The sequence below is a fragment of the Drosophila persimilis genome, unplaced genomic scaffold (assembly GCF_003286085.1).
Source record: "Drosophila persimilis strain 14011-0111.01,24,50 unplaced genomic scaffold, DperRS2 tig00000663-arrow-arrow-pilon, whole genome shotgun sequence".
Classification (NCBI taxonomy): Eukaryota; Metazoa; Arthropoda; class Insecta; order Diptera; family Drosophilidae; genus Drosophila; species Drosophila persimilis.
In genome coordinates, this window is record NW_020825331.1 from 1785254 (window position 1) to 1802081 (window position 16828).

General features: G+C 45.7%; 3 protein-coding genes across 6 annotated transcripts; 1 reads left to right on the forward strand and 2 right to left on the reverse strand.

The window, feature by feature from the left end:
* Nucleotides 1–7068: 7068 nt before the first annotated feature.
* LOC6603085 (vanin-like protein 2) lies at nt 7069–9032 on the reverse strand. Its single transcript, XM_026991323.1, has 2 exons — nt 8949–9032; nt 7069–8887 (listed from the first exon to the last, which is right to left on the reverse strand). The coding sequence occupies exons 1-2, from the start codon at nt 9015–9017 to the stop codon at nt 7223–7225; spliced, it is 1734 nt and encodes a 577-aa protein (XP_026847124.1). The 5' UTR covers nt 9018–9032; the 3' UTR covers nt 7069–7222.
* A 666-nt stretch (nt 9033–9698) lies between these two features.
* LOC6603084 (UDP-xylose and UDP-N-acetylglucosamine transporter) lies at nt 9699–12353 on the forward strand. 3 transcript variants are annotated; one of them, XM_026991287.1, is made up of 3 exons: nt 9699–9904; nt 10044–10147; nt 11025–12353. In XM_026991287.1, exon 3 carries the CDS (start codon nt 11029–11031, stop codon nt 12079–12081), a length of 1053 nt encoding a protein of 350 aa, XP_026847088.1. In that variant the 5' UTR covers nt 9699–9904; nt 10044–10147; nt 11025–11028; the 3' UTR covers nt 12082–12353. The 3 variants fall into 3 exon arrangements, with proteins under 3 accessions (XP_026847088.1, XP_026847089.1, XP_002028126.1); XM_026991288.1 differs by having other exon boundaries at nt 10057–10147; XM_002028090.2 differs by lacking the exon at nt 10044–10147.
* A 510-nt stretch (nt 12354–12863) lies between these two features.
* Nucleotides 12864–15141, reverse strand: LOC6603083 (myosin regulatory light chain sqh). 2 transcript variants are annotated; one of them, XM_002028089.2, is made up of 3 exons: nt 14932–15141; nt 13483–13959; nt 12864–13421 (listed from the first exon to the last, which is right to left on the reverse strand). In XM_002028089.2, the coding sequence occupies exons 2-3, from the start codon at nt 13900–13902 to the stop codon at nt 13317–13319; spliced, it is 525 nt and encodes a 174-aa protein (XP_002028125.2). In that variant the 5' UTR covers nt 13903–13959; nt 14932–15141; the 3' UTR covers nt 12864–13316. The 2 variants fall into 2 exon arrangements, with proteins under 2 accessions (XP_002028125.2, XP_026847090.1); XM_026991289.1 differs by having other exon boundaries at nt 15060–15139.
* Between the last annotated feature and the right edge of the window lie 1687 nt (nt 15142–16828).

A 16828-nucleotide genomic window follows, 5' to 3' on the forward strand; every position in this document is an offset into this window, starting at 1 on the left:
AACAATTTTACGATTTGGAATACGTGCACTGTTTCTGTTTGTCTGTAAAATACGACTGTCAAAAACTGAACTTAATATGTACAGCCTTCTGAAATGATAATAAATATCGATTAAAGACGGTGTCGATAGACATGACACGACCCGACAAAAATTACGTATGAAATATATCGTAGGATTAGACTGAGTATCGGGCGTAATTGTGTGTTGGTTTTTGTGGAGCTGGGCGGCAATCATTGAGTGAAAGATGTCGTATATTTCTGTGATTCGTGTTGTGTTTCGGCGGGAAGTGGAGCCGTAACTAGCATTAGTTCTCGCTTACAAGCTAAGGCCGACCGAGAGCCGTGAAGTTCCGAGTAATTCGCTTTGTAGAAGGGAGGATCTAGATGGAGGTATCCTACAAAGAGTACGAAAATGCAAAATATGAAACGCAGGTGGTGTATACACAAATACATACATATTTACAATATATCAGTCGTCTATTTCCCTCTGGTATTCGGGTAGGAACCTAACTCGCATTATGTGAGTTCTCGCTTTCAAGCTAGGGCCGCGCGCGAGCCGTGTGGATCGTGTGTATCGTGTGGATCGTGATGACACTAGCAGTGTCTGAGAGCTAGCTGTTAACTGAGAACGGTACGCGGTAGCGATAACAGGCTGTTAACCTGGAGTGCTAACAGCGCTGTTGCCCTGTTGTAGATGTTCCCCTGAACAAGGCTGGTTTTGGTAATTTTTTGTGTTCATCCCGAACTAAAATATCACTGAAATACGAGTACGAGCATGAGTATGAGAGGAGGTGAAAAAATACATCTCTGAATCTCTCGGATTGGTGTTGTTTTGAGTTCAAATTCAATTCATATTTGTGGGACTTGTGGGGTCTGTGTCCTTTCGCGAGTCTGCAAGCGATAATTAAGGCAATTATGGATTAATGTCAGACCAGAGGAAATACGAGGATATAAGCCAACAGGCGCTTTTCAAACAGACCACAGCAGCATGAAAGTCGAGCGACTAAATGCATGTACATATTTGAGAGGGAGAGAGAGTCAGACAAATGTTATTAAAGGTAATCATACACATTTGTTGCGTCCGTCAACATTGTGTCTGTGCCAGTGTGTGTGTGGAAATTCAATTGAAAATCATTTTATTGGCAAAGCAACCAGCATTCCATGCACCACACAACCGAATACCCATTCGAAATACGAGTTAGCGATAATTTTCAGCATTTTCAACACGTCAACGCTACGTGTTGATGATGCCAACAATTTTCCATTTTCCATTTTCATTTCCATTGCAGCGGCAGCACGGCAGGAAAGGAATTCAGAGGCAGCGCCATTGTAATGGCATTTCTATTGCCAGAATTTCCACACGATTGCACTGGGGGGGGTGGGGGTGGTACGTTTCTATTTCATTTCCTTTTTTTGCATTTTATTACTGACACAATGCCAAAGTGCCACAGGCAGCTCCCCAGTAGTCCATTACTAGTCATATAATCGGTTTATCTCATGGATATATCATGCAACTCCACCTCCACATGCAACAGATTAACTTTGTGATTTGGCGGGCATATGGAAACATACAAAGACGATGGACAGATGGATGGATCTTTGGTGCGTACAAGCTGCTGATTTTTTCTTATGATTCTAGATTGGTAATGTACAGATTATATCGGACGAAAGTTGTATTTGTATATTTGCAAGTTTCTGTCAAAAACATATGGATGGGAATAAATATATTTGCAGCATTAAATGTATTTCCTAAGCTAATGAAATCATTCACTGATTGATTGGAGTATACATTTAGATCAAAAAGCATCTATGAGATATGCTCTGTTTGATTTGTGATATGTTCCGATTGATTCTCCCAAAGGAAAAACATTTCCCGTTGCCCATTGCCCATTGCCCAATGCCCCTTCCTCCTTTTGTTGTGTGGTGCCATTGGTGCCTGTGTGTGTGTTTTCTTTTTTTTTGGCCACTTGTCCACGCAGGAAGAGCCCTCCGGTCCCATCCCCATACCCACTTTATCCCCAGCTATACATATATACACATGCAGATGTATAATTTAACAGGCTTGGGGTTTGGTTGGTGGTTCAGGGCGGTCCGAAACGCAAAAAAAAATAAAAATATAAATAAGAAAGAATATGATTACGTATACGCAACGTGGAACTTCTTTAACTTCAAGTGCGTGCGTGGGTGTGGGGCATGGGGGCAAAGGACGAGGTGTGTGTGTGTGTGTGTGTGTGCCTGGTCATTACGCACGTAGCATTTGTGCCGCTGAGCTCCAGCACCACCACAATGACCCGCGCCCGCCTTGTTTGGACTCCATGCTGCCGCACCGCCGAGCACATAAAAATAAATCAAGTTTTTCTTCATTTCCTTTGCTTCTTTCTTTTTTCTGTTGTAGGCCGTCCCTTTTTCGTACTTTCTTTTTGCTTTCGTTTCGATACCCTTGCAGCAAAAGGGTGCTATCCATTTGGGGCACTTGTTTGTTTATAATTGATCAATAAATTGTATACAATTTCCATCAGCAGCTAAGGTAGCGTCTTACGTACTTTCTGGCAAAGACTCCAGTAGATCCAGAAGTGTATAGGCTAAGAATTCACTAGCAGCACTCGTTAACGAATGTGCCTATTCGCTTAGGGGTAATTTGTACAAATAATTAAAGTCTGTATCATCTATAGAGAAGCTGCAAGGGTATCGAAAAGGTAAGCCCTAAGTGCGTGTATGTATTGGGCACACAATATGACCGTCTTAAAGATTTTAACTTTATTTTTATTTGGCATACTTAAAGGGGGGGGCCTGTACACGTACCTGATGGACGGATGGATAAATAACGACGACACCGCTGACACCGCGTGTGCCTTCTAAACGCGTTTTTTATGCAAAACTAACTGAAGTCCAGCGGGAAGCGATAAACGACGGTAACAGAAGAAACATAAACGAGAAACAGGAGTGGCTAAAAAACGCAGAGGCAACAAAATATAGATCATGCGAAAGAAGCACACAGATAAAACAGCAATAACAGTCACAACAAAGGGAATACCATAAATAAGTGAGAGATAGAGAGAGAGAGAGACAGGGACTGGGACTGGGTGACAGCTTTTTAGCCGGGTTGTTCCCCTGCGAATGCCGGCGGTGTCAATCACTAGATATGGCACAAGGTAGTAGAATTATTCAACTAATAAAAAACGCATTTGCATACGAATAGGTACGGGGTTTTTTCGAGTAATTTTTAAGTCTAAACAACTGTTTGTTGGGCTACGCATTAGCCCAATATTAGCCAATAAGCCATGGATTATATCCGGTGGTGCAAAAGTAAAGTAAATCCCTATTATTTTACTCCGTTGTATTCTACATATGCTCCAGCCAGCCTTCTCTACCGTTCTCTTGGTCAGTGGCGCTCTCGCTTCCATTGGTCCAAGGATCGAATAGATCTTTAACTGACAAAGTCCCGAACAGACACCGAGCTGGACAAGCTGAAAAACCCCTATTTGAAAGAGAACTCAAATGCTCATTAGGAAAATGTTTTTCTTGAATATGCTTAAGCCAATTAGGAGTTCGAGCACAAGTACCAGTGTACATAAATATGTACCTATACATATGTATGTATATTCGATGATTGTAGTTTAGCAATCCTCATACTGCTTGAACCCTTAACGAGCAGAAAATGTTTTTACAAATCTGCAAACAATTAGAAAATTGCATTAAACAACAATAAAATTGAAACAGGCAACAGGCCAGAACTTGGAAGATCTGGGGGGAGGGAGGGGGGGAGAAAAACCAGGCAAAAGGCAAACAAGGAAACGCATTTGCCTTTCACTCTCTCCCTCCCTCTCTCTCTCTCTCTCTCGCTCTTTCTCTGTACATATTTACAACACAACATTTTAATAAAGTCAAAAAGGCGCCAAGGCAAGGCTCCGGCTCCACGGTCCCTCCACCAACGAACCAAAAAAATAGCTCGAGGAAAAAACAAGAGCAAAAGAGCCAGCAACAGCGATATAGAAAGAGATGGCAAGTATATATATGTGTGTGTGTGTGTGTGTGTGTGTGTGTGTGTGTGTGTGTGAAAGGTAAGACCTAAGGGGAAGCGTAATAAAAATATGAAAATCAAGTGAAATCATTTCCATTCAAATTCAAATGGCACACCAGAACGAGAAGAGGAGAACGAACGATGAAGTCAGTCAGTCAGTCCTCTGTTGGGGGAGTCTTTCAGTCATTCGAAGAGCCGGGGGGGTTGGGTTGGTTCAGGGGCACCTGCAAACTGATATTCAATTCAATCAGTTCTGCCTCAAACCTGGAGGGCATCCACACGGCCAAACGGGGGGCTTGGGGATTGGCCAGGAGACCTACCCATAAAAGGAGACGGAAATGGAAATGGGAATGGTTAAGGGAATGTGTGTGTGTGGTGCTTGTCAATTGATGGTACTGATTCTGAATGAGAACCCGAATTCAGCTGAAAAATAGTCTACATTTTAGAGATATTTTAAAAGAATTCATTTATTTCCAAACCGAAACCCAAAACCGAGAACCCGAATCGATATTTGAAATTTTGTTAGAACAGGAGAACCGAAATCGATATTTGTGGATACAAAAGTCGTCAGTATTGGGATGAATACCTCACCACCTATTTCAATATTGAGTTTGAATACCGATATTTTATGGGGACTTTGAACTGATGAACTGGTGCTCCAGTGCTCCAAGCGGTGGCCTTGTATGCCTGCCTGCCTGCCTCCCAGGCTGCCCCCAACTCCATCCATTACACAGCGCACACCCCCACATATTCCGCCTGATGCTGGCAACTTTGCGCCTCCTCCATTCACTTTAACAATAAATTTCAGCAAATAAATCAAAATGTAACAGGAGCCGTGTGGAATTTTCAAGTGGCAGGTGCCACAGGAGCAGCCATCAGCCACCACTCACCACCGCACCCGAGAAAAGAGAGAAAGAAAAGCAGCACGAGGGAAGAGAACAAAGTTTTTGATTTTTGTGGAAAGAAAAAATTGTTTGCCCAGGCCTCGAAATCGAATCGAAAGTTGTCTTTTGTGGAAAGGGGAAAGATATGGCAGAAAGAGAGGGGGAAATAGATGGGAGAAGGAGAGAGTGAGATATTGGCTAACCCATAAACAATCTCTCAATGAGAATTCCATCAACAATTATTCTCATTTATATGCATTTTGTATGTGTCGCGCGACATGTGGCTGCCCTTCTCGGTCGGTTGCCTTTTCTCTTCTCCTCAACCTACCAGCCCCATTGGGCAAGGATTTTCCCGGCGCATTGGACAAACGTTGGACACCTTTTAGAGCTTGAAACTTTATTCTTTTTGCACCTTGAAACATCCACCGTCCAGGAGAGTCAGGGATTGGAACAGCGACAGGGATTGGGATTGGGATTGGGCTTGGCCTTGGGCTTGGGCTTGGGACTGCGACTGGGAAGCAGGGGAATGTGGCATGCAAATGATGTTAAATCGCACGGAAAGTCACAGCGTGAATCCTGTCCAGCTTCAGAGCATTCCAGGCCAGCGGGTGGACTCTGAGAAGCTGTTGCTGCCACTGAAATCGTCATTGCCATTGATGCGTGTGTGTCACAGCGGGAGAGTCCATTCGAGGGTCCTCATCATGCCACAGCCACAACCTCTACTGCTGCTGCTGTTGCTATTTCTGTTGCTGTTGCTGCCACGGCCACTGTCACTGCCACTGCCACTGCCTCTGCCCTGTCCTTGCCTCGTGGCTGTGCCTCGCCTTGGCTCATTATAAGCGGCGCCCACTGTTGCATGGGGCAGCGACGCCGGCGTCGCTACCTGTTGGAAATGCAAACAATGCCTCTGCCCCAGCCTCTCCCACATCCCCACTTCAGCACGGCGCAGGCGCTGGAACGAACTCTACACGCTGGCCGTGAATTACTCGGTCTTGTAACCGTCGATTCATTCAAAAATACCCAATGCCCCTATTGCCCACATGCAGCAGTGGAGAGTCCCGAAGCGAAGCAGTGGTTCGTTCGTTCAAGAATTCGAACTCGGATTTCCTAGTGATGCTGCTGCTGCAGAGGAGAAGGATAAAAGTTGACATAAAGATCGACATTTGGTATGCGCAAAGCCTTCAGGATTGGATTACAATCAAAAGCAGGCCTCAGGTATCCCAAAGCATTTGAACGCGTATTAAAGACCCCCAATTAGGTATTGTCAAGGCATTAATGCGATGTGTAAATTAGAATTAGAACTTGACTGAATTCGATGCCCGATGCCTGGACCACGGCCTGGCTCTGCCGCTCGATGTGCTCCATCCAAAGGTCAAGAGGTCACCATTATCACCGCTTCCTTATCCGGTGAGTGTGGACGAAGGCCGCTTCTAGCTTCCGGGTGCCAGCGAGCGTGGATTCACGATCTACTTCGTCAGCGTCGCCTCACGCCCAGCCAAACAGCTCAAAATCCCATGCAAATAAAACCCCTTTAATAGGATGTTCAGTATAAACTGTATTTTACACCTGTACCTCCATTCTTGGCAGCAGAAGAGGGATTGTAAAATATTGGCGGTGGTGGTGCCTAAAGAAATAATTGAAAATACTGCTAGGGCAAGTATGTCTATCTGAGTACTAGGCTTTAGACACTACCTAATATACTCGATACTTCTGTGGGTCCCACAAAAAAACCAGAGGCTCCAATTATTTGCGAACGTCTGTACTGAAAATATCATAAAAAGAAAACTATTCTAAAAGCGAAAATCAATGACATCGAAAAAATGAAATTCCGCCACAAAACGATGCCCAAGCGATACTTTTCGATATTTCACTACCAGGCGAACAGGAAAATCAGAAAGCGACTTCCACATTTAACAGCTGGCTGGCGCATTAACAGCACACTGTTACGCCTAACAGGCCGCTGGAAGAGCAGGCTGGGCAAAATGTTAACATAACATATGATGTTACAGATGCCCGCCGATACTTTCAGAAGCGTAATTTAAATTCTGATTTCCTTATTTCCATCTTTTAATTATCCCATGCGTTGGTCCACCTATCACGCTCTACTCCTCTTTTGTTTGCCTAAATATTCACATTTTAATCGATTTTCACATTCATGGAAACATACTCTATGGCCTGGATGGCGGAGATTGTGATTTTTATTTATAAATGTACGAAAAAACACAAGAGTACCCAGTACCAACCATATCATTTCTATGTAATATTATAACTTGTAAAATCCTTTGTTCGAAAAACAGAAAGCTGTCCCAACGATACCCCTATGTTGGCGACACCTTTACCCATAGATGGGAAAGGAGACAAGCCAATACCAGGGACAAAGTGGAGGTTAGGGCCATTCCAGAACCCCCAACAGGAGCTGTAGCTGGAGCGCCGGCGGGCGGTGAGGATGTGGCTGTGACCGGGGCGCCACCGTGCGGCTGCAGATGATCCAAATTGTGGGTGGATGGCAGTTCCGTATAGTAGTTGGACCAAATGGCGAACGTGAGAAGATCGTTGCGCGGTCGGAGCAGTTCCAGATCCACACGAATAGCCTGCTCAGGGTGGGTGGCCGCCGCGGGGGTCTCCGTCCAGTTGTAGTGGGCCACGGCCACCGGCATGAACAGGCCATCCAGGGTACTGGGCATAATGAGGCGACGGCCTCGCGGTGCAGCAGGGAAGGTGCCGCCGATTCGGATGCTGGTGAAGTGATGTTTGTTGCCCACGCGAATGCTCTCGGGAAAGACAAAGCCGCAGCTCTGGATCTCCTCATCGAGGCAGGAGAAGAGCGCACAGATGGCCTGCTCGCTGCGGTCCACTCGGATCAGCGTCGTCTCGTTGCCCAGGTAGGCGCCCAGCCGATAGCGGTAGGCCTGCAGAGCGGACGTATCGCCAGCAAAGGCCTGCCGCTGCACCTGGAAGTCGCAGCAGAAGTTGGAGCCATGACAGAGCCGCTGCGAAACGTTCAAAAAGTCCGCCGCTAGCAGGACGCTGGTGAAGATGTCCACGTTGTAGTCGCGGTAGGTGGCCACCTTGGTGTAGCGAGGAGTCTCCAGCAGCGGCTGGAAGATGGGGTCTATCTGGGCGGGCAGCTGGTAGGGCGGCAGGCCTGGACGACGCTTGGGCACGTGGGCCTTGAGAAGCAGACGCACGGGCATCTCGTTGATAGTGGCGGTGAGGCGTCCGGAACGACCCGCATAGATGCCGGACCCGGTGGTGCGGCCGGAGGGATGGCTGGCATCGGCGGCCAACAGATTGACATCGTTGCCAAAGGCCCAGCCCTCCTGCAGCTGGACGGCGGTGAGGAATGGCAGCTCCGAAAACCAGTACGTGGGGTAGATAATGTCGGTGATGTTACGCTCGTGGACGAGCCGCATGGCCGGGTCGTAGAACAACATGTCGAAGCAGATAAAGTGGCCGAAGGTCACGCCAAAGTCCGTCTCGAAAATGGCCACATCCGGCTCCACCAGCACCGAGGTGCTGTAGTACTCTGCCCGCCACAGATGCGTCTTGCGGTAGCGCGATACAACACGCCCCCTCCTGTCCAGCACCACATTGGTGTTGAAGTGCCGCACTCCGGTGGCCGGACACGGATCTAGCGTTGCCGCTCCGGCTCCATTCGCGCACAGCTCCTTCTCCACGACATTGAGCACCACGTAGATGCCGCGGGAGCGGGCTGCGCAGGACAGTTCCACAAGAAAGACCTCGTAGTCCGTGGCATAGCAGGGCGTTACGTTCTGCGATCCATGCGGCACAAAGGTGGCCGTCTCCCGGTTGTTTAGTATGTGCTCGGGAAAGACAATGATGTCGAGATCCCGGGCATCCGCGGACTCGATGATCGTCCTGAATGCATTCGAGATAATGCTGGTCTGCTCTTTGGGTGTGCCCTCTGCAACACTGTGCTCCACAACGCCAGCGTAGTAGGTGGGATCATCGGGCAGCGACAGCTTTAAATCAAAGCTTGAAAATGGAACAGGAGCAGGAGCAGGGGGAGTCTTTGAGTCTTACCTGGTAGGTGCCTGCCACACAAACGGCTAATAGGATCAACAGATGCCGCAGCTTCACGATCATCCTCATCTTGGGTGAATTGCCAAAATGTTTCTGACAGTCCACAGCCTTCTTGGCTGGCCACGAAGACTACTTGGGGGCTGTCAAGTGCACGGCCGGCCAGAGACCTCGATAAGGTAAGGGTTCGTTAATGGCACCACAGATAATTGTTATACTCTTAAATTAGGGCAACAATTGCGTCTTTGACAGATTATATCTCCTGATATTGCGAATCCCAGCTATCTCCAAGCATCGTAAACCGAACGTTAGCCGCTGTTGATAACTTATACAAGGTTTATGCTCTCACTTTGGCGGAAATAAATACTACTAAATAATACTAATACCAAAGACTGCTTATAGGAGTGCAATAACATAACATAAAAACATAAAACAAATCCTTTCTTCAAATTAGCTCCAACATAAAACCCACCATTATTTGCTTTTTGTCCATTTTTTAATAACACCAATAGGGTATTTCTAAAAATAAACCACAAATAAAACAAAGCTTTTATTTCATTCAACATTTGAGTTCCTAACGCGCCACTCGATCGATAGCTTATCGCTTATCGAAAGACGCAGAGCTTAAAGCCCCCATCGCATTGAGCTTTTTTGGGTAATGTTCAGTCTTTGCCACGCTGGTCACTCTGTACGTACTTCAGCTGTTTTTTCTTGAAACAAAAACAAGAAAATCAAACAGATTTCGATAGTTATTGTTGGCGGCTATTTGGGCGCCCCTTTTCCCCTATCTATAAGCTATAACTTATTAGTTCAAATGTGTTCTGCCAGCAGTCGCGAACAGCAGCCATAGTCAGCAGCAACAGAAGCAGAATTGTGAAGGTCGCGCGCCAGTTCCAAGAACACTTTTGTTTGTGTGTGGCGCGAGAGTAAGTGGGAGCGCCTCAATTGTTATTAACCAGGTGGGTCTCCGTCTCCCACCATGAGTGCATGAGTGTCTTCATGCCTGTGTGCATGTTGTGTGTGTGTGTGTGTCGGAGAGCTTGTTTGCATGTTATAATATATTTACATACCCACCAACTTATATAATCAATCTTAAAGTTCCTACATTCAGAACTGAACGCACGAAACGTCGTCCAAAATCTGTCCCAAGCGAATAGCAACCGGACTAACTAGCATTTCCTACGGCATCAATACAGTGATAGGTAGGTACATAAGTGTTTCATTTAATCATCCAAAGCCTGAGGCTCCGCGAGAGCTCGTTAGCTTTATCGGCAACGTGACAATTATTGCCGCTCACCAAATCTGCCGACTAACGCTGAGAGCGCACTCGCTCCCCTTGAAGGCTACACCGTCTGGGGGTCTCCTCTCCGTCTCCCTATCTCTAGACTATCAGTTAAGTCGCTAGTGGAGACTGTTAATATACCTCTTAATCAATTGGCATAGGGGGAACAAGGTTCTTAGTTTTATCCATCGTTCTTGTCGATCATTTATGCCGATCTGCAAACAACTTTCAGACGGAGAGAGGCTTCAAAGCTGTCATCATAATACTCTCTGCAACAACGCAAATCTTTAGTATATCATAATGTGGGCAGGAGAATATAGCAGAGCAAAAGTCGGCAGCATAGGAAAAGGATAGGATCCCGACATAGTGAAACAAATGCTCCACAGACTGGGGAATTTATAGGTGTTCAGCATTGCTCGAAGTTTTTGAAATTAAAAGCTAAATGCATGATAGCACAGGAGTCTTTATACAAAATTTGGTTGCTCTAGCCCTTATAGTCTCTGAGATCTAGGCGCTCATCAGGATAAACAGACGGACAGACCGACATGGCTATATCGACTCGGCTGTTGGGGTCGGTAACACTTCCTTCTGGGTGTTATACACATACAATTTCACCACAAATCTAATATACCCCTATATGGAGTATTTCGACTATCGGGTATGATACAACAAAAATGTGCGTGTCTGCGTGCGCAGGCAATAATTTTGTTGTTCACTGCAAGATTGAGAGAGAGATATCTGCTTTTGTTAAATATCAACTAACAAACACACCACCGATCTCCCTTTGGCTATTGCAGAGATATGGCCTTCAACATGAAAGCCCTGCTGGGCATGCTCTTCGTGTTCATCGGATGCTGCAGCAATGTGGTCTTCCTGGAGCTGATTATCCAGATAGATCCGGGGGCAGGCAATCTGATCACGTTCTCACAGTTCCTGTTCATTGCGCTGGAGGGCCTGATATTCACATCGAAGTTCTTCACGGTGAAGCCGAAGATCGCTCTCAAGGACTATGTGATCCTAGTGCTGCTCTTCTTCGGGGCGAACGTGTGCAACAACTATGCCTTCAACTTCAACATACCGATGCCGCTGCACATGATCTTCCGCAGTGGTTCGCTGATGGCCAACATGATTATGGGCATCATACTGCTGAAGAAGCGCTACAACCTGCGGCAGTACAGCTCCGTGGCCATGATCACGGCGGGCATTGTGCTCTGCACTTTGGTGTCAAGCGGCGATGTGAAGGACAACACACACCATACGCTGAGGGTGGACACCTCATACTCGGACTTCTTCTGGTGGTCGGTGGGCATTGCCCTGCTGACGATCGCCCTGCTCGTGACCGCCTACATGGGCATCTACCAGGAGGTGATCTACAAGCGCTACGGCAAGCATCCCAGCGAGGCGCTCTTCTTCACCCACATGCTGCCGCTGCCCGGATTCCTCTTCATGGCCGGCAACATTGTGCAGCACCTGAACATAGCCGTCGCCTCGGAGGCGGTGGCTGTCCCCGTCCTGAGCGCACTGGGCCTCGACTGGAAGTTCCCGCTGATGCTCTTCTACCTGCTCTGCAATGTTGTGACGCAGTATGTCTGCATCAGCGCCGTCTACGTGCTGACCACCGAGTGTGCCTCACTCACCGTCACCCTGGTGGTGACGCTGCGCAAGTTTGTCTCCCTTCTGTTCTCCATTCTGTATTTCCGCAACCCATTCACGGCCAACCACTGGATCGGCACCATTCTGGTCTTCTTCGGAACCATACTGTTCGCCAATGTGATCAATCAGCTGAAGGATGCCTACCAGGCGAGATCAAAGCGTCGCTTCGACACCGCGCCCCAGCCAAAGAAGGTGGACTAAGCCACCAATCCACTGATCCCCCAATCAGTCTATACACTTGTACGCATTGGTTGCTGCTGCAGAGGCCATTACTAGATATTTTTTTAGTCCTAATGCTTTGAATGTACATAGAATTTACATATTTTAATATCTGAATACGCTTAGCTTATAGTTGCATCTTGATAAATTTGTATATTCCCGCCCCCCCTCGTTGTCACACAATCCCAGACAGAATGTGAATGCCGTTTTGAATAACTGAATATTTTAAAATAATAAAATTTTCTAAAAATATATTGCAACTCTTTTGAATATGAAGGATACTTATCGAGAGTACTTTCTGGAGGATCCTGGGATATTTAAATATGTACTACAAAAACAACATACATTACGCGCGCATGACGTTGATAAAGGGTTGTATATCTAAGCGTTCTTTATCCCAATTTCTACATATTTTCATTTCTGTTTATGTTTTCTCCCTGGTTAGTGGTTCCTTATCCGATCCTATCTGTACTCTTCCATCAGTTGGCTTGTAAATCGCACAATTCTCTTCAAAAAGCTTCTTCAATTCCATCTTGAAACTTACATATATGCATATATAATCTGTTCCCGTATTTCGTGCAGCTATATCTGCGGGGCGACACGTATAATAGTTGCTAGATTTTAATCAAATAACAAGTTGGTGAAACACAATGTTCGGGCTACTGTTTGAACAAGTGGCTAGATGGTGACGACGGGACTGAACGATTCGTGGGCGTGTGGTCTTGTCTGGCCTGTCTCTGGGTAGATAAAAGTACGCGAGTGCGTTAGGGAAACAAACGTTGGGTTTATTGCCACACATTCTTGTATATAAGTATGTATTTGTATATAGGTAATATGTATATGTATATTCAATGAGTTAATACTTATGAAAACTTGGGGGAAACGGCGTTGGTTGTTATCTCAGGCTCTTCTTCGCACACACTAAAATATCGTACATAACATTTGCTGGCTTTTCTCTAGTTTTTCGTATTTTTAAGTTCGTTTTTTTTTTTGTTTTTTTTTTTTAATTTAAATGCACAGTTAAGTACAGGAATCGAAGGACACCAAGAGCGCGAGAACAAACAAAAACAAAAAAAAGTAAATAAAGTTAAATGAAACTCTTAATGGATTTTGGATAATTTTGGACAGGCTCCATGCTGGAGTGGAGAAGTGGAGTAGTGGAGTGGATTGGAGAGGCAGCTTGGGTGCACGCCGCTTGGCTGGTGGCGTATCTGGATTTACTGCTCATCCTTGTCCTTGGCACCGTGCTTGAGTATGCGTGTGAACTCGAGGTAATCGAACAGCCCATTCTTGATCGGCGCCTCCCGATACATCTCGTCCACCTGAGGGAGAACCATAGATTAAAATGACACGATTATACAGAGAGGGGAGCAGGGCACATACATCTTCGTCTGTGAATCGATCGCCCATTGTGGTGAGCAGCTCGCGCAGCCTATCCTCGGGCAGAACACCCATGTTCTCCTCGTCGAAGCAGCCAAAGGCATTCTTGATCACATCCTCGGGATCGGTGCCCTGCAGCCGTTCACCGAACAGAGTGAGGAACATGGTGAAGTTGATCGGTCCGGGTGCCTCGTTCATCATCCCATCCAAGTAGTCATCGGTTGGGTTCTTGCCAAGCGAGGCAAGCATATCGTGCAGATCCTCCTTCTCCACGAAGCCATCGCGATTCTGGTCGATCATGTTGAAGGCCTCTTTGAATTCGGCGATCTGGGCTTGATCGAACATTGCAAAGACATTGGAGGTGGCGCGCTGGGCGCGCTTCTTGGTGGTGGCACGGCGACCGGCGGTTTTGCGTGATGACATCGTTGTTGGTGGAGTGTATCTCTCTCTGTGTGTGATGCGGTGATGTGTGGCGTGGACCTAACCGAGTCAGAGGAGATTCCATTAATGTGGAGTGAATATATTATGTGTGTGTGTGTGTGTGTTTGTGTGCGTGTTTTATTGCTATATATAGACATATTGCAGCCCGACAAATTCCGATGAAGCTGATTTTTCGTCGTCGTGCTCCCCCAAACTGTGTCAACACTCACTCAAACACACATACCCTGATAATATCATACCCTGAGTCACTCGCGCAAACGGCGAAAACTAGCAACGTCAACGTAAAAGAGCGAGATAGCAGCAGTGTGTATGTTCCCTTGTGTCCGTGTGTGAGTGTTTATCAATGCTGTTGAACTGCGGTTTTCAGAAAGAGAGCGAGAAACAAGCTTCGGGAGGCGAAGCTTTTGATACTCTTTCAAATCGATCGCTCAGTATGTGGGATAACTAATTTAAATGGTTTACTTGAAACGACAAGACTGCAAAAACATCAGAAAGTGGCATGTCGAAACTAATGACTTTTGATATGCTTCTTTCGATGCGTTACAAATATTCTGTCAACATAATAATACTGTTTTCCGCAAGGGTATTTTAAGCAACAACAAATATGGCTCAATGAAAACATTCTCAAGCACACACTCACACTTCCACACAGACTGCATCCACAGTTCAATTAAATGCCTAAAAAAGGCACAAAAACAGACAGCAGCTGAAGCCGTCGCCAAGATCTGCCTCTTGGGGGCTGACTTGTTGGCGTTTTTGGGGCCACTTGAAAATTTGTTCAAAATGGCAGAGAGCACCATCTGATCAGCAAAGCTGATTTATCAATTTCGATGTAAAAGCCCACACATACATATGCAAAGAGGCATGACAAATTATTGTTTTCTTTTGAGACACGGCCTCTGCCGACTCTGACTCATACACACGCCCTTTTCGGGGGGAGAGTAGCGCGTAGCACCCTTTGTGTAGCTGTCGTTTCGCGGTTTATTGCCTTTATTTTTGGTTAATACTCACAGCTGCTATCCTGTCTGGTTAATACTTTTCAGTTCTTTGTACAACTCGGTTTTGAGCTGCACTCTTTCGTTCTGCCTTTTTTGTTTGTTGTGGGCTTGGGGGCTTCAGAGGTGCGAACTGCTGCTTACCGTGGGGCTGTTTTGGTTCAATTTTCACCTTTCTTTTGCTGGCGATTTGATTTTTTCAAGCGGCGGCTCTTGCGTCTTTTTTTATGAAAACAAATTCTACACTTTACACGGTTACTACAGATTTGCTACATAACGGAAGGAAAAAGAGGGTGTGGACAATAGGCAAAAGGCCCAGAAAATGCCACGCATGCCAGGTGAAATCCACCCTACTTGCCCAATATACCTTGAAGAAAAAATCGGTGAGGTGAGGGTTTGTACGAATCTTGCAATTTTCCTTGGTTGTTTTCGCCGGTTGTCCATACCCCTTTTTATAGCCCATTCAAATTGCGACTCATTTTTTCGTCGCAGGGGAGAGCACTTATCGATCTTTTTATCGACTAAAGTGTGCGCCAAAGTGGAATTGTTTGAAAGTGAATGAGTGACAAGGATATGAATGCAATTTAAAACAAATTTAAAAAACCTTCGTGTGGATGTTTCTAAAGCCTTTGTTCTTAAATATGCTTTTAGAAATAAACTTTTCGACATCAAAATACCTGAAAGTATTTCACGTACATGAAGAAGACAAATGTATTAAGGATGTTAAATTTTATCGATGAACAAGGTCGATATTTTTGTGCGACTTGCGTGTTTTAGCCGATGTTTCCGTTAAAATACCAAACTCCAAGAGAAATACCAAAACATGCATTTTAAAGCGCGATTTTCGCGGGTATATTTTGAGGATGGAAATTAAGAGTTTTTCCTTTTCTTTTCTATTTCCCACATTTATGCACCTATTTATCGAATGAATAGGAATTTTTTCGGTCTGCCCCATATATGTTAATACTATCTGCAATGGCATTCGAATCCTGTTCCCGATGATTTTGGGAAAAAAAAACATCGATGTTCACATCGATGTTTTCCCACCTCTACACTGCACAATTTTCCCACCCCCCACCCACACAAGCACACTGCAAACTGGTCGAAGGTGTTTGGAAATGTTCGATATTTGTGTTAAAAAATAAAACCCAACGAAGAAAAACGATGTATTAAAGCGTTAATTGAACAGTGCTAAGGCCAGTGACTACATGTATTTCGGAAAGTACAGGATTCCCAGAAGTGCATAGGCCCCAGCGAAGGCCACCATACACACACTTTGTGCTCCCCAGCTCCACAAAAAGGAAACCAAAGATTTCCGTGCTACGAAGATGTGTCTATACTACAGAGTAACTGTATGAAGTGGTGTGCGTGAGTGCGTGAGAGCTCGTGTGTAGGTGTGTAGGCTGTGTGCATGTGTGTGTGCTGTGTGCGACCCAGCCAGGCTACTATGGCAGTGCGGGCATCTGCATGTGTGTGTGTGTAGCACACTGAAAGAATCAATAAAGGATGTGCTGTGGATTTCATTGCTGGCAGAGCGAAAAAGGACAAAACAACGACCGAGAAGTGGTAGTAGGGACAACAACGAAAAGTGCTCGATAATTGGCAAGAATCCCCGCCCCGTTTCAACTAAAATCCGCCCCCCCACCCCGTCGACCGGGAGTGGAATATACCAAAAAAAAATAAATAAAAGAAAACATTTTTTTCCTCCAATCAACACTTGTAACGGTAATACAAAAAACAAAAAAACAATTGTGAATGCCCGTAGGGGCTGTGGCGTAGTAGAAAAATAAAAAAAAATATCCTTACACTCTTTGAGAATACCGAGCATACAAATAGATAATAAACGAATTACACAAACACAAGTACGTACATCGCGGTATCGGAATCGGAATCGGATCTCGGGGTAAAATCAA